Source organism: Mastomys coucha, unplaced genomic scaffold, assembly GCF_008632895.1.
Source record: "Mastomys coucha isolate ucsf_1 unplaced genomic scaffold, UCSF_Mcou_1 pScaffold15, whole genome shotgun sequence".
Taxonomy (NCBI): domain Eukaryota; kingdom Metazoa; phylum Chordata; class Mammalia; order Rodentia; family Muridae; genus Mastomys; species Mastomys coucha.
Window position 1 is genome coordinate 46,732,299 of NW_022196897.1, and position 17,149 is coordinate 46,749,447.

The window sequence follows — 17,149 nt, forward strand, 5'->3', positions numbered from 1 at the left end:
TACAGTCTGGAGTCCCTTTTTGTTGGTCGGGGTAGAGGGGGCTGCCTGACTTAGTGGGAAGAAGGATTAATGAAGTTACAGCTGCTTTGAAATTTTCCATTCGACGGATGTAACCAAGATGCTTGATATGTCCCCCCCCACTTCGTTCGTGATGCGTGTGGTTGCTATATTTCTTTTGCACAGATTTGTTTCTGACTTCTAGCTTATTTTCTAACAGAACAGATGGTGGTGTGGAGAGTTTATTAGCTAGCTCACACTTGGGAGACGCCTCAGAGATTTTCCTGGTGGGAGAGCAGGCCTACCCTTCAGAGCCACATGGCCCGCTCTCGGAAGCCACCATCAGCTGGCTTCCTATGGCTTGCTATGGACTGAAGGAGGAGTGAGCCTTGGTGAGAGGCAGTGTAGGACTCCAGATGGTGTGGATCAGTCCCCTCCCCATTGAGATGCTGCCAGTTGGTTGATGTCTGAAGAGACACTTGAGAAATTAAAGACTTCTAATTTTTTTTATTTTAAAAAGGTACACATTTATTATCGCATAGGTTCTGAGAGTTGGAAGTCTAGGCTAAGGAGGCTTAGTTTCCAGCTTCAGGATCTCACCAACCATCATCTAGGTATTGGCTTGAGCTGTGTTCCCATCGGACTCACTGAGCTTGGTCACAGGCTTCATCTCTTTGCAGCCAGCTGGGGGTCTGGTTAGAAGACAGAATTGTTGAGCCTTCTCTTCTAAGGCCTTACACGCCATCTTCAGACCCATGACCTGGAAAACAGCTCTTATCAGCATCAGTAGGGATTTGGATGAATTTAATCAGCCAAGAGGTTTTTGATTTGGGGGGTTTCTTTCTTTTGTTTATTTTTTGAGAATTTCATATAGTAGCTTGATCATATTCTCCTTCCCCATCCAGGACTCTCCCTCACCAACTTTATCATGCTCATTCTGTCTCTCAAGAAACAAAAAGCAAGACAAAGCACAAGTGTAAACACACACACACACACACACACACACATATACCCAATTGTTTTGGTCAACTGAGGCCTGCCCTGGAGTGTGGTTTACAGGCCTGGGATCACTGTACTGGAGAAAAGAGATTTTCCCACTTGGCAGCAGCCGTTGCTTGCAAATGGCTTCCTGATGAGGGTGGACATTTGCTTCCACCTCCCCTTCTCCATGCTGGGGGTTTTGTCTAGTGAACATGCTCCAGAGTAGGAAACATACTGGCTCTAGGAGTCTCTCAAGTAGGGTTTGGAGTTGGGCTCAGTGTGATTCTTGCCCCAGGGCCCAGTGGTTGATGGGTTGGCTGAAGTTCTGGTTAGAACTCTGGGCTCATGCTCCAAACAGTCCTGGGTCTTTGAAGTTAGAGAGGTGGAGGTAGGCAAGAAGCTGAGGAATGGGACTGACCTATTCTCCTTATGTTTGAGACAGTCTTGGCTGGCCTGGAATTCACTGTGAAGGACAAGCTAGCCCCTGACATGTGCAATCTTACTGCCTCTCCCTTGTTAAGTGTCAGAATTATGTAGGTGTGCACCACCATGCCCAGAAGCCAAGAGTTTTATTGAGAGAATTTGAAAATGAGGTATTTAAAGTAAATAAAGGCCAGGCCAGCCAGCCATTGGGCTTAGAGAGCCGCAGCAGCTCTCCGGGAGTCGCGTGCATCCTTCATCCTCGATGACCACAGCCCCGAACCTTCCTGCCTGCCCCAGCTGCATGTATCAGGAGGACAGCCTGAAACCTCGAAGTGCACAACTTAGAGGAGAGAATATCAGCAGGTGTTGGACCTGACTGCACGTGTGTGCACGTGGATGCTAAGAGCTGTGCTTCGGATTTGACCATCAGGCTCTATTACTTGACTCTAAGTGTGGAATTGAGGGAGATGTGAGGTGGTGAGCAGGGTTCTGACTTAGCACATCCTGCAGTGACAGTGGCTCACAGGCCAGCGAGTCACAGCCTTCATCACCAGCTTCCTCTAAGCAACAGAGCCTGGCCTTTCCTCAGCGAGTGTGGGGTGGTGCTCCCCACATGTCTGGTGCTCCCCACATGTCTGGTGCTCCCCACATGTCTGGTGCTCCCCACATGTTGTCTGGTCCTCTTCACAGTAGGAATTCTCAGCAGTGAGAGTGGTTGCTTGGTCGATGGCTTTGCCTGGTCCTCATTCTTTTTTGTTTTTTGGTTTTTTGTTTTTAATTATTTATTATATATATATATGTATATATATATAGTATATATGTGTGTGTGTATATATGTATATATATACATATATATATATATGTATGTGTGTATATATATGTGTGTGTGTATATATATATATATATATATATATATATATATATATATATATATATATGAGTATACTGTAGCTGTCTTCAGACACACCAAAATATCAGATTCCGTTACAGATGGTCGTGAGCCATCATGTGGTTGCTGGAAATTGAACTCGGGACCTCTGGAAGAGCAATCAGTGCTTTTAACCACTGAGCCATCTCTCCAGCCTCTGGTCCTCATTCTTGAGTGTTCTCAACAGTGTTTTGTGTCCAGAACATCCCAGGCTGGCCTTTGTGTATTGGCCACAGGATAGGCCAGGATCCAGAGAATGGCTCCTGTGTAGGGTGTGGGAAGGTAGAGGAACAACGGGTGCTTTATATGGAGAATGCACTCATTATTTCTCCTGGCATCCTTGTATCTATTTACAAGTCTTCACAGTATAGATTTAGCTGTAAACAACTTGGCTCTAAGATGCTGGCTGGTGGGTTTATCAAGGCGGTTTCCACATGTTTCAGGCTCACCCACCCAGCTTGAAGGGTGCAGTGTCTCTGTCCTGTCTGGTGCTCAGCATCTGCCATCACAGGAGTGAGATGCTGAGAGGTCAACACCAGCTCCTGCACAAAGAACTTCCCCACTGTTGTCAGGACACATCCTTGCAGGGTCTGTGCACCTGCTTCACAGGATCCACATCTGGGCATCATGACCCCTACTGATTGAAAGCGGGAAGTTGTCTGAAATGATGCCTGCTCTCAGCCAGAGAGGCCAGGGGGTTGGGGTGGGGGGGACCTGATGGGGCAGGGTAGCCAGGAAGAGGCATGGTCCTTAGTGCTTGAGCTGCTGGTCCTCCCGTGTTATCATGAAGAACTGGCTCAGAAGAGCAAGAGCTTTATTACAGACTCTGGAGACTTTCATCTAAAACGGTGTTTCGTCTGAGCACTGCGATGAACCCATATGTTCTAGAAAACTCCTAGGTACCTGCTGATTTGGGGAGCAGAGGGCTTTCCTTAGAAACCCTTCCTTTTCACAGAGCTGCTGCTTGTCTGGTCGGTGTTTAGAGACGAGCCCTTCAAAGTGAGTTCTGTGGTTGCAGTAAGCACTGAGCTACTGCCCTCCTCCCTCCAGTCCTCCTGCCTTGTCTCCTCCTCTCCCCATCTTCAGCGGAGAGGGAGTCGGACCTGTGAGCAGAAACCGCACCACCATGAGGCCGCCACTGTACCACCCACAGACTGTCAGATGAGGATCGGCCCACAGTTTCTGGGCAGCCCAGAACATGGCAGGAGCCCTTTCCAATGCCTGGATTATCTGTCTCAGCATTCCATTCTGTGGGAGTCAGTCCTGGCTCCCACAGTCCCAACTGAATTGAGTTACTGTTTCCACATCAGTGTTTGATGTGGATCAACCCAAGCCGAAACGACCAGGGACACTTAACTAGTGACCTAATCCTGTGCTGTGGGAATTGACAGACCGTGTTCCCAACTCCAGGCTTCTGTCCAGCGTGAGTCTACACCCTGCTTCTGGCTGTTTAGATGAAAACAGGGTCCTCATTTTCCAGCCTGCTCTCTGAGAGCCTTTAAAGGCCTTTCGGGCCATGGATCCCATGTGCCTTGTTTGCAGAGACTTTGTTTCCACAGACGATTGAACTGTTCTGTGAGGAGCAGCTGTGGTCCACACCCTGTGGGCTTCCGGAGGTCCGGAATTCCTGTGTTTCTTACTTTCCCGTGACTGCTTGGCCTAGTGCTGCCCTGGGAATTTCTCCAGGGTAGAGGTGCTGGCCACTTGTGCTGTCAGTTACGTGTCTACCTGTGCCTGCTGAGCAGAGGAGCCGACAGTGTTGGGCTAATCTAGGGCGAGGGACCAGTGACACGATTTTGTTCGGTGATAGTCCTGGCTCCCTGGTGTAGTCTAGGCATGGTTGCTGCACCCTTTCCCCCCTGGTCTCTATGACATCTCCCTCTCCTGACCCTTGCCTGTCCTCCAGCGAGCTGCTGTATATTGACTCTGAGGGCTGTGCTTTCCTAATTTTTGAAAGGGGGTATCCCAGCATGTCCCATCAAAGTAGGTTAACACTGACTGACATGCTCTGTGTGAGGTGCCAAGTCTTTTGTTTTGAGTCATGGCTATTTTGTTGGTGAACAAGAAGTGAGTTTGGCGGTAAATAATCAGCTCCCACTGCCAAAGCTATTAAAGATACTTGATTTTCTGCTGGTCTAAGGTGAGCCAAGTTTTCTCCTCTGTAAGTATATAGGGAGAGGTTTGGGTTAGTGGATGTGCATGGGCACAAACTTTCTACTCCTGCTTCATGGTTGGCTCTTTCTGGACAAAATGTGGCCACCCCTGTCCCAAGTAAAGGCCTGTCGGAGGGGTGCTGTGTCTCCAGGCCTCCAGTTGTAGGGCAGGCTGGATGCGTAGCCCTACCTCCACACAAGGTCACAGAGCTGGCAAAGAGTGTTCCGTTCTTTGTGATTCAAAGTGCCCCTCTCCTCTCTGTGGACTCATTTTCCTTTCCATTCTGTGGCTTTTGAACTTATAGCTAAGGTTTATTGGGGTCATGGAAGCCTAGGTTTAATCCACGGCTACTTCAGAACTCAAAGAACGGGGTAGAGTGCCTTATTATTTACTAATGTCTGTTCATTTTTATTTTATCTTTGGTCATTAGGCAGATTGGAGGGCTTTTAGTAAGAATTTATATTTTAACTTTGCTGTGTTCAATTTGGCCCTTACACATTCAAGTTTGTTGGTTGGTTTGGTTTTGGTTTGGTTTTGGTTTGGTTTTGGTTTTTTTCCAGACAGGGTTTCTCTGTATAGCCCTGGCTATCCTGGAACTCACTCTGTAGACCAGGCTGGCCTCGAACTCAGAAATCCGCCTTCCTCTGCCTCCCAGTGCACATTCAAGTTTTTTTTTTTAAATACACACACCTCACTTAAAATGCTTGGGGCCAGAACTGTTTCAGACTTGTGAGTCTTCCAGACTGTGGGGGATTTTCATGATCAGCAATGCTTTAAAGTCTCACGCTTGGAGCGCTATGCTGGCGCTCGTCTTTTGAAGAGGTTCACGTTTTGGGCTTTGAGGATTTGGGACACTCACCCTTTCTTTGTTCCCCTCAGAGCACAAGGCCAGGTGAGAAACTGGAGAAAAGGCACATGTCCAATATTCCCTGGGGTCTGTTGAGATGTGTGAAACACTGACCCAGAGCTGTGACATGCCCTCCCCCCTTTTCTAGGACACCCACTGTGACACCCCCCCCCCCCCACACACACACACACAGGACTCTGCCCAGCTCAGCTTGTGCTCAGATATTAGGGAGAGAATGTTTTCATGCCCTTGGTGACATTAGGCATGCCTTCAGTCTTGGCAGGTAATTGGATCTATGCAAAGTGTGAACATTCTCAGCATGCTTTCAGAGTGACAGCTGTTCAGAGCTGTGGTCTTCAGGTTTTAGAGGGGCAAGGTGTCTATGAAATGGAGTAATGTCATCTGTACTTTAGGAAATTGTGTTTCCGTTAAGTTTGTTATTTATAGCACACATTACTCCCAAGGTGTAATTGAAATAATATCAGAATAGGGTCAAAAGGGAGGCAGGACTCAGATCCACATGACAGCTACACAGTGGTACTGGTGTTCTGCCCTTCTGGTCTCAGGAGCCCCGTGGGCAGAGTGAGAAGGGAACACAGCCATTGCACGCTGCTCGTACTGTCCGTGGGAGAGCTTGGTAGTCCTTCGGGAGCACAGGATCTTGTCCTCTCTTCCTTTTAAAGACATCCATAAGCAGTTGTTTGTGAGTTCAGTGTCTTTAGAGGAGACCTCTTAGAGGCAACAGTGAAGGAGCCAGGAACTCAGGTGGCATCCACACTCCTACTTCTCCGTGGTCCTAGGCAAGCTGATGAGCTTTTCTGGGCCTTACTTTCTTCCTTTGCAACAGATAAGATCAGTACTTGCCTCCTAGGAGTTGCTTGTGTTTGAAATGGATTCGTGGATACACAAAGCTAGACGCTCTTCACACATGGCTTAGTGTATCATAGAATAGGTTGATGTGGGGAGAGGGGAATCAGGAAAGGGGATAACGTTTCAAATGTAAATAAAGAAAATATCCAATCAAAAAAGAGATAATTTTAGTCCAAATGTGTTATAAACACACAATAGATGAGATTTTATTGGTTTCTAGACAAATAAGAAAAATAAAAAGAATAGGTTAGTGGGGCTGGAGGAATGACGTTTGGTATAACACTTAGTAATATTAATTTATCATAACTCTAGCTGCATGTAATAATAGCTCTTATTTGTCAGCTGCTGAGCACTGCAAAACACCACAGGTAGGTTCTGCTTGATCTCAAGGAGCACATTTGAGATCGCCATCTAAGACACTTGCGTGAGGCTAAAGGGACTGAGCTACAGAAAGTCCTACAAAGAAAATCCTTCTAATCTACAGCTTTCTACCTCAGCGACAATGAGGTGACCTTTCTGAGACCCCCACTGTTTACTTTTAACTAGTGCTTCCTTTTAAAAAAAAAAAAACGGGAGAGGCCGATATAACATGAAAATAAATTGCACAAACAAACACACGCATTTAAACAAAACTGGGCTATTCTGTTCTCGGTGACCTCGGGGCCAGAGGAAGTGGATCTAGCAGGTGCAGACTCTTGCTTAAGAGCTCATGGGTGTTCATGCAGGTCAGCTTGCATTTTCCATATGTAATGTATGAAAGGTAGTTATCTGGCTTGGAGGAGTGGTCTCTACCATCTTCCTCGAAGTCTCCAGGTCAGGTCTAAAAAGCAAATAATGAGCATCCCTGGTGCTCATCCCCAAGCCCTGGAGCACTGCGGCGGCCCACCCTTGTGTGCTTGAGGGGCAGATAGATCTGCTGTAACATTTCATAAACAACCCTGTCGACGAAATGACTGTGTTCCCAGCAAGTTGACAGTTGAGGGTTGTTTCTTTTTTTTAAATCAAATCTTTGCCCGGAGAACTTCAATATGTAAAGGATTCTGCCAAATGATCCATTTTATGGTACGAAGAAGTGTTTCTCCGTGATGTTTTCAATGAGCTTGGATGGCTGAGTGTCAGTTAGGTTTTTCTTAAAATGAACATCTGCCATGCCGAATCTGCTCAGGCTCAGAAGTCAGTGCTGCCAAGGCGAAGTCATTCAGGATTGGCAGGGTAGGGTATGTGCTTTTTTTAAATATAATTCAGTCACACAGCTGATATCTCGTTAAGTATTTGCCAAGTAAAAACACTTGTGTCTGGCTTCAGTGCCTCATGTTCACATGGACTGGGGCCTTCCCTTTTCACATACCCTTGTGTTTTATTGGCCGAACATAAAGCAGCGATGTCCCCTCTCCCATCCCGGTCCTGTCTTTCACACCCAAACCCTATCCCCACTCCTTGTTTTTTTTGTCTAATCAAGCCAAGTTTGCTGACCCTCATTAGAGCTGGGGCTGAGGCTGGCTTTCTTAGCAGGATGGCTGGAATTCCTGAGCATAGCTTGTTTTGAGTTTGTTTGTTGTAGCCCTCCATGCTTCCGAATATGGGAATATGGTATCCTGAAGGTCCTCACCACTGCTGAAACTTGAGATGCGTCCTCGCCTGGGGAGTTTGGTGATGGAGCTAAAAATACTTACTCTGAGCAGAAGAGGAAGCCAGTGCTCCGTGTCTGTCATCAGCAGTATCTCCTTAGGAATTCCTGTATAGAACCTGATCTGGTTTGAGACCGAGCAAAGTGGACCGGTGCTGACAGGTTCTTAATCCCCCCACAAAAGATCTGCACTAACAAGCACACAGCAAATCAAATCTGGCTGTGGAGAAAGAAGAAGGTGGAATCCGACCCTGTCACCAGGCCTAGCGGGGCACGCTTGTCAGCTTGTCAGCTGCTCCAACTTCCGGCTTCTCTGCCGGCTGGTGCAACACCCAGATGCTATTTTTAGCACAGGGCTGTCTGATGTGTTGCTGTCAAGACTTCAGTAGCAGCTGCAACGGAGATTCCAGATTCTGACTTAAAGGCCCCGTTTCTCACAGCAATGAGGCTTCTTCACTAAATGAGAGACCGGAGTGTTTAGTAGGTGGCCCATCTTGTCTCACCAAATGCAAGGCTGGACTCATCTCTTTCCACAGACTCCTATGTCTCTGTGTCCATACACATGTGTGTGTGTCCCTGTGCACCTTTGATTATTTCATTCTCCTCCTACTTGGGCCCAGCCATGGAAGGAGGAGGAGAGTTCCTGAGTGGAGGGAAATTCCAGAACAGCAGCTGGCACCAGGCTCTTTCATGACCCACAGTTGAGATAGTATATATATTATAGGAGAAGAAAGCAAAGCAACTTTCCTCTCCTTCAAAACCCCTAGGGAAGGGACAGACTTCTCTAACAAAAAGCACGAACTGGAGCCGTGCACACCAGTGTCATTCCCTTTGAGGCTGAGGTGTACCTGAGAGAGAAGTGAGCACAGCTCCCAGGGGCTGCTCAGACCCAGGCTTCTGACTCGGCCTCTTCATGGGCTCTGGGACAGACACAGGTAACGTGAGCGAGGCCACACGTGTGAGGTTCTCCAGTGAATCCATGTCTGGTTTTCCCTGAACAGAGGAGATGCCTATCAAGGGAGGATTCCCTCAGAGACCTCAGCTTCCCTCCCAGAGTGGGGCAGCTCAGCTGTATGTCTGTACTCAGAGCTTCTTGGGGCATCTGAGCTGCTCAGTATAGCTGCTTTTTTCTGCCAGAGGCAGATGTAGGTGTGGCATACTCTGATCTTCTATGCAGAGTGCTGCAAGCATCACTTCTCAGCAGTCATGAGCATCCTCACCACCATCACTGGGCAGGAACACACTGTACTGGGGTTCACTGCAGCAACGGTGGGGGCTGGCTTACACTCTCATCTTCTGGTTTGGGCCACCATGGTCATTGGCTTTGTGAGCGTAAGATGGCTTCTTTGCCTTTACTACAGTTCACCACTACATAAAACTGACTTGAGTATTTATCTTTTCGTTCAAGTTTCCGTGAAGGTTTGAATTTGAATGTCTTCTCCTCTTTAGGGGCAGGATCCTGTTTATATAAAACACATACACACACGCGCGCGCACACACACACACACACACACACACACACATACATGCACGCATACCACATAGGTTTGAATGTCTTCCCTTCCTTATGAGAAGGAGCCTGTCTGCATAAAACACACACACACACTGGAGAGTTAAGAACTTCTTTGAGTTAATAAACTAAAGCACCACTTGGAAGGCTGCCCACTGGCATTGTGTCAGTCATTGTTCTGTTGCTGTGAACAGACCATGACCAAGGCAACTCTTCCAAGGAAAACATTTCATTGGGGCTGGCTTACAGGTTCAGAGGTTCTCTTGGTCTGTTATCCTCGTGGTAGGAAGCATGGCTGTGTGCAGGCAGACATGGTGCTGGAGAGTAGCCTAGAGTTCTACATCTGGATCCATGGGCAGCAGGAAGAGGGCCACTGGGCCTGGCTTAGGCTTTTGAAAACTTCAGAACCAACCTCCAGTGACGCACTTCCCCAACAAGGCCACACTTCCTAATCCTATGAAATAATGGCACTCTCTTGTGACCAAGCATTTAAGTCTGTGAGCCTGTGGGGGCTGTTCACGTTCAACCAACCACAGGCCTGCTGCTCTGGTCACTTACATGAGTGCTTCGGTGGCCTCTGGGTTTTAAAATGCAGTAATGACAAGTGTGGTGGAGGACATTGTGTTATTATCCAGTTTTCAATAGCTAAGGTATATTTTATAAAGTTAAACGTTTGAATTAAACATTTGATGATCCTCGGGGCTCTTTGCATAAGTCTGATCTGGTTTGACTACTTAACTGCATCGCGTTGGCCGAATGTAGAAAATACACTGAACATTATTTCTGTCTCATCCAGAAACCCCTGCATTCTGGAGCACTCCGCTACATTCTAACCCTTCTGTCTTTTGAGTCCTGGGCCCTTCTATGTACTTCTCCCCTGTTCCTCCTGCTCGAACCTTGTAGTTCCTGCCTAGGCATCAGCCCTGACTTCTCACAGGGACTGAGGCTAGCTATACCACTTCCTTGGAGAGCAAAAGGCCAGCCTTACTTCCCGGAGCAGCGTTCTACCACCGGTGCCAAGACATTGCTGTTAGGATGTGCTGTGCTTTGTGTATGGAACATGTCGACAGCCAGCATATGCTAGCCCACGAGTCCTCACGGTCAGGCCTGGAAAAGGCTGGTGTCAGCTTCCAATCTGGTGCCTCCTCCTGTCCCCTGACTTGCTCCTTCTGTGCTGTCTGTCCACTGCAAAATCAAGAGACTTGAGGTCTATCAGAGCTGCGTCCCTTGAACACATTTTCCCTGAGAGGTGTACTGACCTACTTCGTGAGAGAGAAGCAGGTGTGTCGCTGAGCACGGAGGAGCTCACAGTGAGCAAGAGTGGTCTGGTGGGACTAGGCCAGCAGAATGTCCCTCACCTCCCCAGCTACTGGAGAAGCTCTGCCGCCCATAAGGAAGCTGCTGAAAGACAGACAGTGCCCTGACTGGAGGGTCCGCATTTCATGCCTCAGGGGCTTGGGACCAGGAACATGAGAACTGGCTAGCCTTTCTGGAAGGATGGGGGACTCTGTGTGTGTGTGTGTGTGTGTGTGTGTGTGTGTGTGTGTGTGTGCGCTGCATATTCCTGCTGTCTTCCTGTGCTTCAGATGCTAGACCCCCAAGATGAGTCTTCCCTGGTAATCTGCCCCCTCCCACGGCTCCCGCCTTTCTCCTTACTTCCCGCACAAGGCTGGGAGTGTCAGGCACAAGGCAGGTGACGTCAGCAGTATCAGAACCAGCTGTCCAGTCTGCAGTGTCTGTCTGTCTGTGTCATGGTTAACCTCAGTCACCAGGGCTATGTGTGGGGGAAGCTGGAGTAACTGGGAGCAGAGGGCAGAGGTTTAGAAGCCAGCCCTGGTGGCATAGTAGTTATAGAAGGCCCCAGGAGGAGCAAGCGTCAGGCAGCTGTGTGGGAGGGGCCTGGAGAGGCAGGTCCATGCATGCGTGTGTATGGGAAGCAGCCTCCCTAAACACAGGCTTCCCAGGTTCTCATCACCATGTCCCTAGCTCTGATGAGGAGGAAGACCGTAAGTCCCACTCTTTCCAAAAGGAGCATTCAAGGTCCCCTCTCCAAACTGCTCTTGCAATATGGGCTTTCACTCAGTGTTCTTTGCTACTCACTGAATCGAGTGTATAAGACTGGTCTGTTGTGTTGTCGAGTTGTGTTGAGGTGTGGGGGCATGTATTTTTATAGATGTGTAAATTTCCCACCATATGACATTGTTTACTGGCGTTTCCCACTACTGACGGCAGTGTGGGTAGTGTCCAGCTTGAGGCCCCATGAGGAGCAGTGCCACACAAATGTGCATTCACCTGACCTGTTTCCCAGCTACTGTCTCCTGCGGTCATTCCCACCAATGAGGAATGGGTGACCCCTCATGCATCTTCATCTCTGCTGAGGAGGACGGGCACTTTCATGTGATCGCTGGCACAGCTCCTTTGCCTGTTCATGGGATTTCCAGCTGTCTTCTGGAAGCTGGAAATTAAGGATATATTTAAAAATCTTCCAAGCAGGCTTGGGAATGGCACCACGGGCATCCCCAGGGTGCTCCCTTCTGGGGAGCGTCTATCCTTTGCGGCTCAGAGCAGTGCTGCCCCACTGAAAAGCTGTTGTTTTGGTCTGGGTTGTCACTAGCACCTGCTATTGTCCTTTCTTGGACACCATTCATGCGACAAAGCAGAAGGCAGGATGGAGGTGAGTGGAGGGAGGCACTGCCGGTCACGTGAGTGCTCTTTCCCACTGGAGCTGTGCTCCACACCGGATCCCAGAGGCATCCACCGCACCTTATTTTTTCTCTTATGATGTAGGATCTGACTTGTTCAAAGAGGTTTTATGGACTGGAGAGATGGCTCAGCAGTTAAGAGCAGTGACTGCTCTTCCAGAGTTCAAGTCCCAGCAACCACATGGTGGCTCGCAACTATCCGTAATGGGATCCAACAGAGGACACACTTCTGGTGTGTCTGAGGGGAGTGACAGTGTACTCACTTTAAATAAATCTTTTTCAAAAAGAGGTTTTACATTCTGGCAAGGCAGGAATGATGGGTGCTGTTGATTGTCTCAGTAATTATTTTTATTTGAAAAAGATTTTGATTTTTGTTTATGTCTCTCTCCGTGTATGCCACAGGAAAGAGGGGGCCTACGGAGGCCAGGAAAGGGCATTAGATCCTCTGGAGCAGCTTAATGTATGCGGAAAACCGAACTGGGGAGAGAGCCATCTCCAGCCCCTCAATAATTACATTTCATTGAATGGACTTAAGGCTAAGAGGCCAGCCTTGAGTATAGTACTAGCCTGCCTGTGATACACTTAGTGAATCTGTGGTTTAAACAGAGCATGGTAGGGCCTGCTAAGGTACCTTTACCCTCATAGGTCTAGGTAGTATAGCTTGACTTGACTTGAAGACCTACATAGGACAGCTGACACACCACTGGCTTGACAGTGCTGGCTGTCCACTAGGCTGTCAAGTCTGTGTGGCCTCAGTTTGGTCCTCGTCAGTCTCACCCCAGAGATGAACAGTCTTCCTCACAACTTAGCAGCTGGCTTCCAGTGCAGTGCAAGTTGCCCATTTCCAGAGACCCAGGGCCAGACAGTGGATCACAGCTGTCACAGAGCCCACCCAGATTAAAAGGGAGAAGGCACACGCAAGTGCACTGGAGGTGCTAAGGAGCTCCAGGCCCTAGCTCTGCACCTGCTGACAGTCCCCTCTGCCCTCCCCTTCTAGCACTGACTGCCGCTGCCGGGAGAGGAAAGGTGGAGATCTGTGAGCTGCTGCTGGATCGTGGAGCTGCTGTGTCTCGGGCCAACAGAAGAGGGGTTCCCCCTCTGTTTTGTGCCGCCCGCCAGGGCCATTGGCAGGTACGCAGGGGCCCCTGAATGCTTCAGGAGCATTGGTTGGGATTGGGGGTTCACTGTTGAGACTACCCGTGGCCCTCGCGGCTCTTTCTCCTCCCTGGCTTCTTCCCATGTCCTTGTGACTGCTTCTCAAGGGCCAGCATGACAGACACATACAGTCAGCCAGATGGACTGACAGCCACGCCAGAGCCACAGTGGTTTCCTCCACTGCAAGAGGACTGGACAACGGTGTAGAGGGTTCACCGTGGCAGCATGTCTGCCGCTGTTATTTTTGTAGTGTGTTCATATAACATATCTGAAAGAGGGCTGCCGTGGGAGAGCTTCTTGGAATAGCCATTCTTATGCCATCTTTAAATCAAGGGAATGGGGCATTGTTGTCTAGCAGCTTCTTTGTTTTCAAACAGTGACCACATCTCTGCCTGCACTCAGTACCCTGTTACACCTGGATTGTGCACACAAACAACTTTAAGACCACTCACTCATTAAAGAATAGTGTCTGTGACTAAGCCTCTGACCGTCTCAGTGTTTCCTAACTCTCGGGGAAGGTGGGAGGAGTTTGCTCGTGAATGAAGTGAGAACATGAGATTGTTCCACTTCTGCCACTCTGGCAATGTAACTGGCAGGTAATGTGCCGGGCAACCTCTAGGCTGACCCAGCGAATAAAGTGGCTTCCTCCAGCACAAGGAGTACATCGGACTCCTTCCTCAGTTTCTGATCTTTCCTCTCCCCAACGTTAGTAGCATGCCTGGCATAAAGCACATTGCTGATGCTGGAAATTTGCTTCAAGAAGCTTTGCTGGCAGTTGTCCTCTGAGGACAAGCCACCCCCTTGTGCTGCCTCTTAGCAAAGCATGTAACCAAGGGTTCAGAGTCACTCTCCTGCCCTAGACCCTTTCATAACTGTAGTCCCCTCTCAGTACTGTCTGCAGATGTTAAGTCTGAGGAAGTCTCTTAGAACAGCACAGTATGTGCATTCCATCTATAGACTGAATGTAGCTGGTTGGTTGGATCTATCGCTGCAGAACCCCAAATACACAGGGTTCTGTGCTTCTCCTCGGAACCAGTTTGGAGCATTAATGGCATCTACTGGCACCTTCCTGTGCTGAGTTAACCCCACCTCTCCCCCAATGTGGCTGTCCTGTCATCACCTAATTGTGACTGGCGTGCCCCACTACTATTACTACCTGATATGTGATTCTTGCACTTATAATGACTGGGCACACTGAAAGATCCATAGAAGGAGGTTTTGTTGAAATGAATGCAGTAGAAAGATTGTTTTGGACCCATGTATCATGCCGCTGGTGGGAAAGAAGGAGAAAGCAGTTGTGGTATAGAGACAGGCTTCTCAGTGCTGATTCTTGGTGCTTCTTCAGGTTGTCCGATTGCTTTTGGATCGTGGCTGTGACGTGAACCTGAGTGACAAGCAGGGTCGGACACCTCTCATGGTGGCTGCCTGTGAAGGACACCTGAGCACCGTGGAATTTCTCCTCTCAAAAGGTACGGCGTGTTGCAGTGCGCTGGCTTCTTTTGCGGGAAGAACTTTGTACTTTTGGCTTCCCGGTTAGACGTTTTCTAAAGCATGATGCAGGCCGGGTGCTGATGGTCCAGCTTTGATGAGGACCCTCTGCAGATGGCAATCTGCAGACCTGCTCAGGTTAACATGTGGGACCCTCAGCAGCCCAAGCTTATTCATGTTCTATGGATGTGTTATTAGTCTTGGGCAACCTATGCCCCTGTTCAGTAAGCTGTTTAAAAGAACCAAACTAAATGTAGAAAGCAGACAAGAGAGATTTACTCAATGGCAAGAGGGACAAAGATCCAGCAGCCTCAAGTCCATCTTTGGAGTCCTGAAGTGAAATACATATTTAATTCAAGGGCCAAGGATATATGTACATCTAAGCAGTCCTGGTCAAGGTGTGTCCCACCTGCCATTGATCCATCATTGTCTGGACTTCCATCTTGTCCTATTGTTAAAGATCTAAAATCTCTTTTTGGGAGACAAGTTCTCTATCTGCCTGATGCTTTTCCTTCTCTCAGCATGAGATTCGTGGGGAAATTCCCATTCTTTGGGATTTACTGTTCAACACAGTCTGAGAGTTGATTGGGAGAGCCAAGTATCTCTTTAGGGCATCTTCATTTCTGCCAACCAAGTTATAAGTGGACTCTTCTCTCAGGTGCTGCTCTTTCTTCCCTGGACAAAGAGGGCCTGTCAGCACTGAGCTGGGCTTGTCTGAAGGGTCACAGGGCAGTGGTCCAGTACCTGGTTGAAGAAGGAGCAGAGATAGACCAAACAGACAAAAATGGCCGTACTCCCTTGGACCTGGCTGCCTTCTATGGTGATGCAGAGACTGTGAGTACTGATGCATGTTCACTTGTGGAGTGTGCACCTGCTCCTGTATATGTATGCACTTCGAGTGTGTGCCTGCTCCTGTGTGCAGGACAGGTCAGCATGGAAGTTGGTTCATAGCACCCTGCAAAGCAGTGTCTGACATGGACTCTGTATATATACACATGCCCACATGGTATATGGGATCTTTTCAGTTGTCTATAATTCTGTTATGTGCAGTTCAATCCAAGACTATTGAGTCAAGATTTTAATGTGCTCTTTTTTTAAAGATGTATTTATCTGTTGTATATACAATGTTATGCCTGATATGTGCCAGAAGAGGGCACCAGATCTCATTATAGATGGTTATGAGCCATTGTATGGGCGCTAGGAATTGAACTCTATTATAGCCAAGGTTGGCCTTGCACTCCTGATCTTCCTGCCTCTACCTCACAAATACTCTGATGGTGGGTGTATACCACTGTCCTTGGCAGTTTTTTCTGCTTTTAACTTCCTAAGGTCACTCCACCAGCATACAACCTCAGGCTGTGTGAATCTGTGTGTCTGGAATAAGCCAGAGCTCATGGCAGAAGCCATTGCTAATTGCAGGTGAACAGGCGGAGCCTATGGGCTTCTTCCTCATCACTGACAGTTGTCACTGACATCACTGACTGTTGACAGCAGGGAGATTTCTGTCATCGTAGTGCCTCTCTTTGGTGTCACATTAGTTTTATTTTCAGCCCCGCCCCATGACCATCTGAAGTGGGTATCAGCTAAGACTGAAGGCAGAACTGGGCAGGGGCCTGCTTCCGCCAGGGCCTGCTTCTCAGGTTTCTGCTGTCCCTGCTGCTGTAGGTGCTATATATGGTGGAGAAGGGAGCTGTGATAGAACACGTGGACCACAGTGGGATGCGGCCCCTGGACAGAGCCATCGGCTGTCGGAACACCGCTGTAGTGCTTACACTGCTTAGAAAAGGAGCCAAACTCGGTCAGTGAACCCCACTTCCATGCAGCAGAGCCAGAGGGTCGGCTTCTATCATCTTACCTGAAAGACCTAAAGAGTACCTACTAAATGCGCAAGCTCCTCTCTCCCTTCTCTCGTGCCCTCTCTCTCTCTCTCTCTCTCTGTGCCTTCCCACTCCTTCTCTTCTGCCTCATGTCTCATTTAATCACAGACATCCAGAAAACTGAAACTGCGTATGATTTTTCCTCTTTTGAAAAAGCACATACTATTTGCGTGCACAAATACAAGTTACACACAGATCAAAGGACAGTTCGTGGGAGTTAGTTCTTTACTTCTATCTTATGAGTTCCCAGCCTTGGAGGCGAATGCTTCTAGCTGCTGAGACGTCTTGCTGGCCTTTAGCTTATAACATTCTTTCCAGGTAGGTAGAGAGCAGAGGCTAAGGAGGGGGGACAATCTGGGATCATGAATGGACACATCAGGAAGTATTAGTGTCTTAATTTTTTACTGCTATGATGAGAGCAAGGCCGAGGCAACCGATAGAAGAAAGAGTTTTACTGGGGAGTTGCAGTTCAGAGGGTGAGTCTATGACCATCATGGCGGGGAGCGTGGCAGCAGGCAGGCATGGTGTTCAGAGGGTGAATCCATAGCCATCAAGGCAGGAAGCATGGCAGCAGGCAGGCATGGTGCTAG

At 48.5% G+C, this 17,149-nt stretch overlaps 1 protein-coding gene across 10 annotated transcripts in view; it reads left to right on the top strand.

Annotated features, from left to right (window-relative positions):
- Tanc1 (tetratricopeptide repeat, ankyrin repeat and coiled-coil containing 1) overlaps window positions 1-17,149 on the top strand; it is a 236,999-nt gene that overhangs the window by 212,523 nt on the left and 7,327 nt on the right. For all 10 annotated transcript variants that reach the window (XM_031370329.1, XM_031370332.1, XM_031370331.1 and 7 more), the window contains 4 exons: window positions 13,037-13,170; window positions 14,540-14,663; window positions 15,341-15,516; window positions 16,348-16,480. In XM_031370329.1, the coding sequence (XP_031226189.1) occupies window positions 13,037-13,170; window positions 14,540-14,663; window positions 15,341-15,516; window positions 16,348-16,480 (567 nt within the window). The remainder of the gene's footprint in view (window positions 1-13,036; window positions 13,171-14,539; window positions 14,664-15,340; window positions 15,517-16,347; window positions 16,481-17,149) is intronic.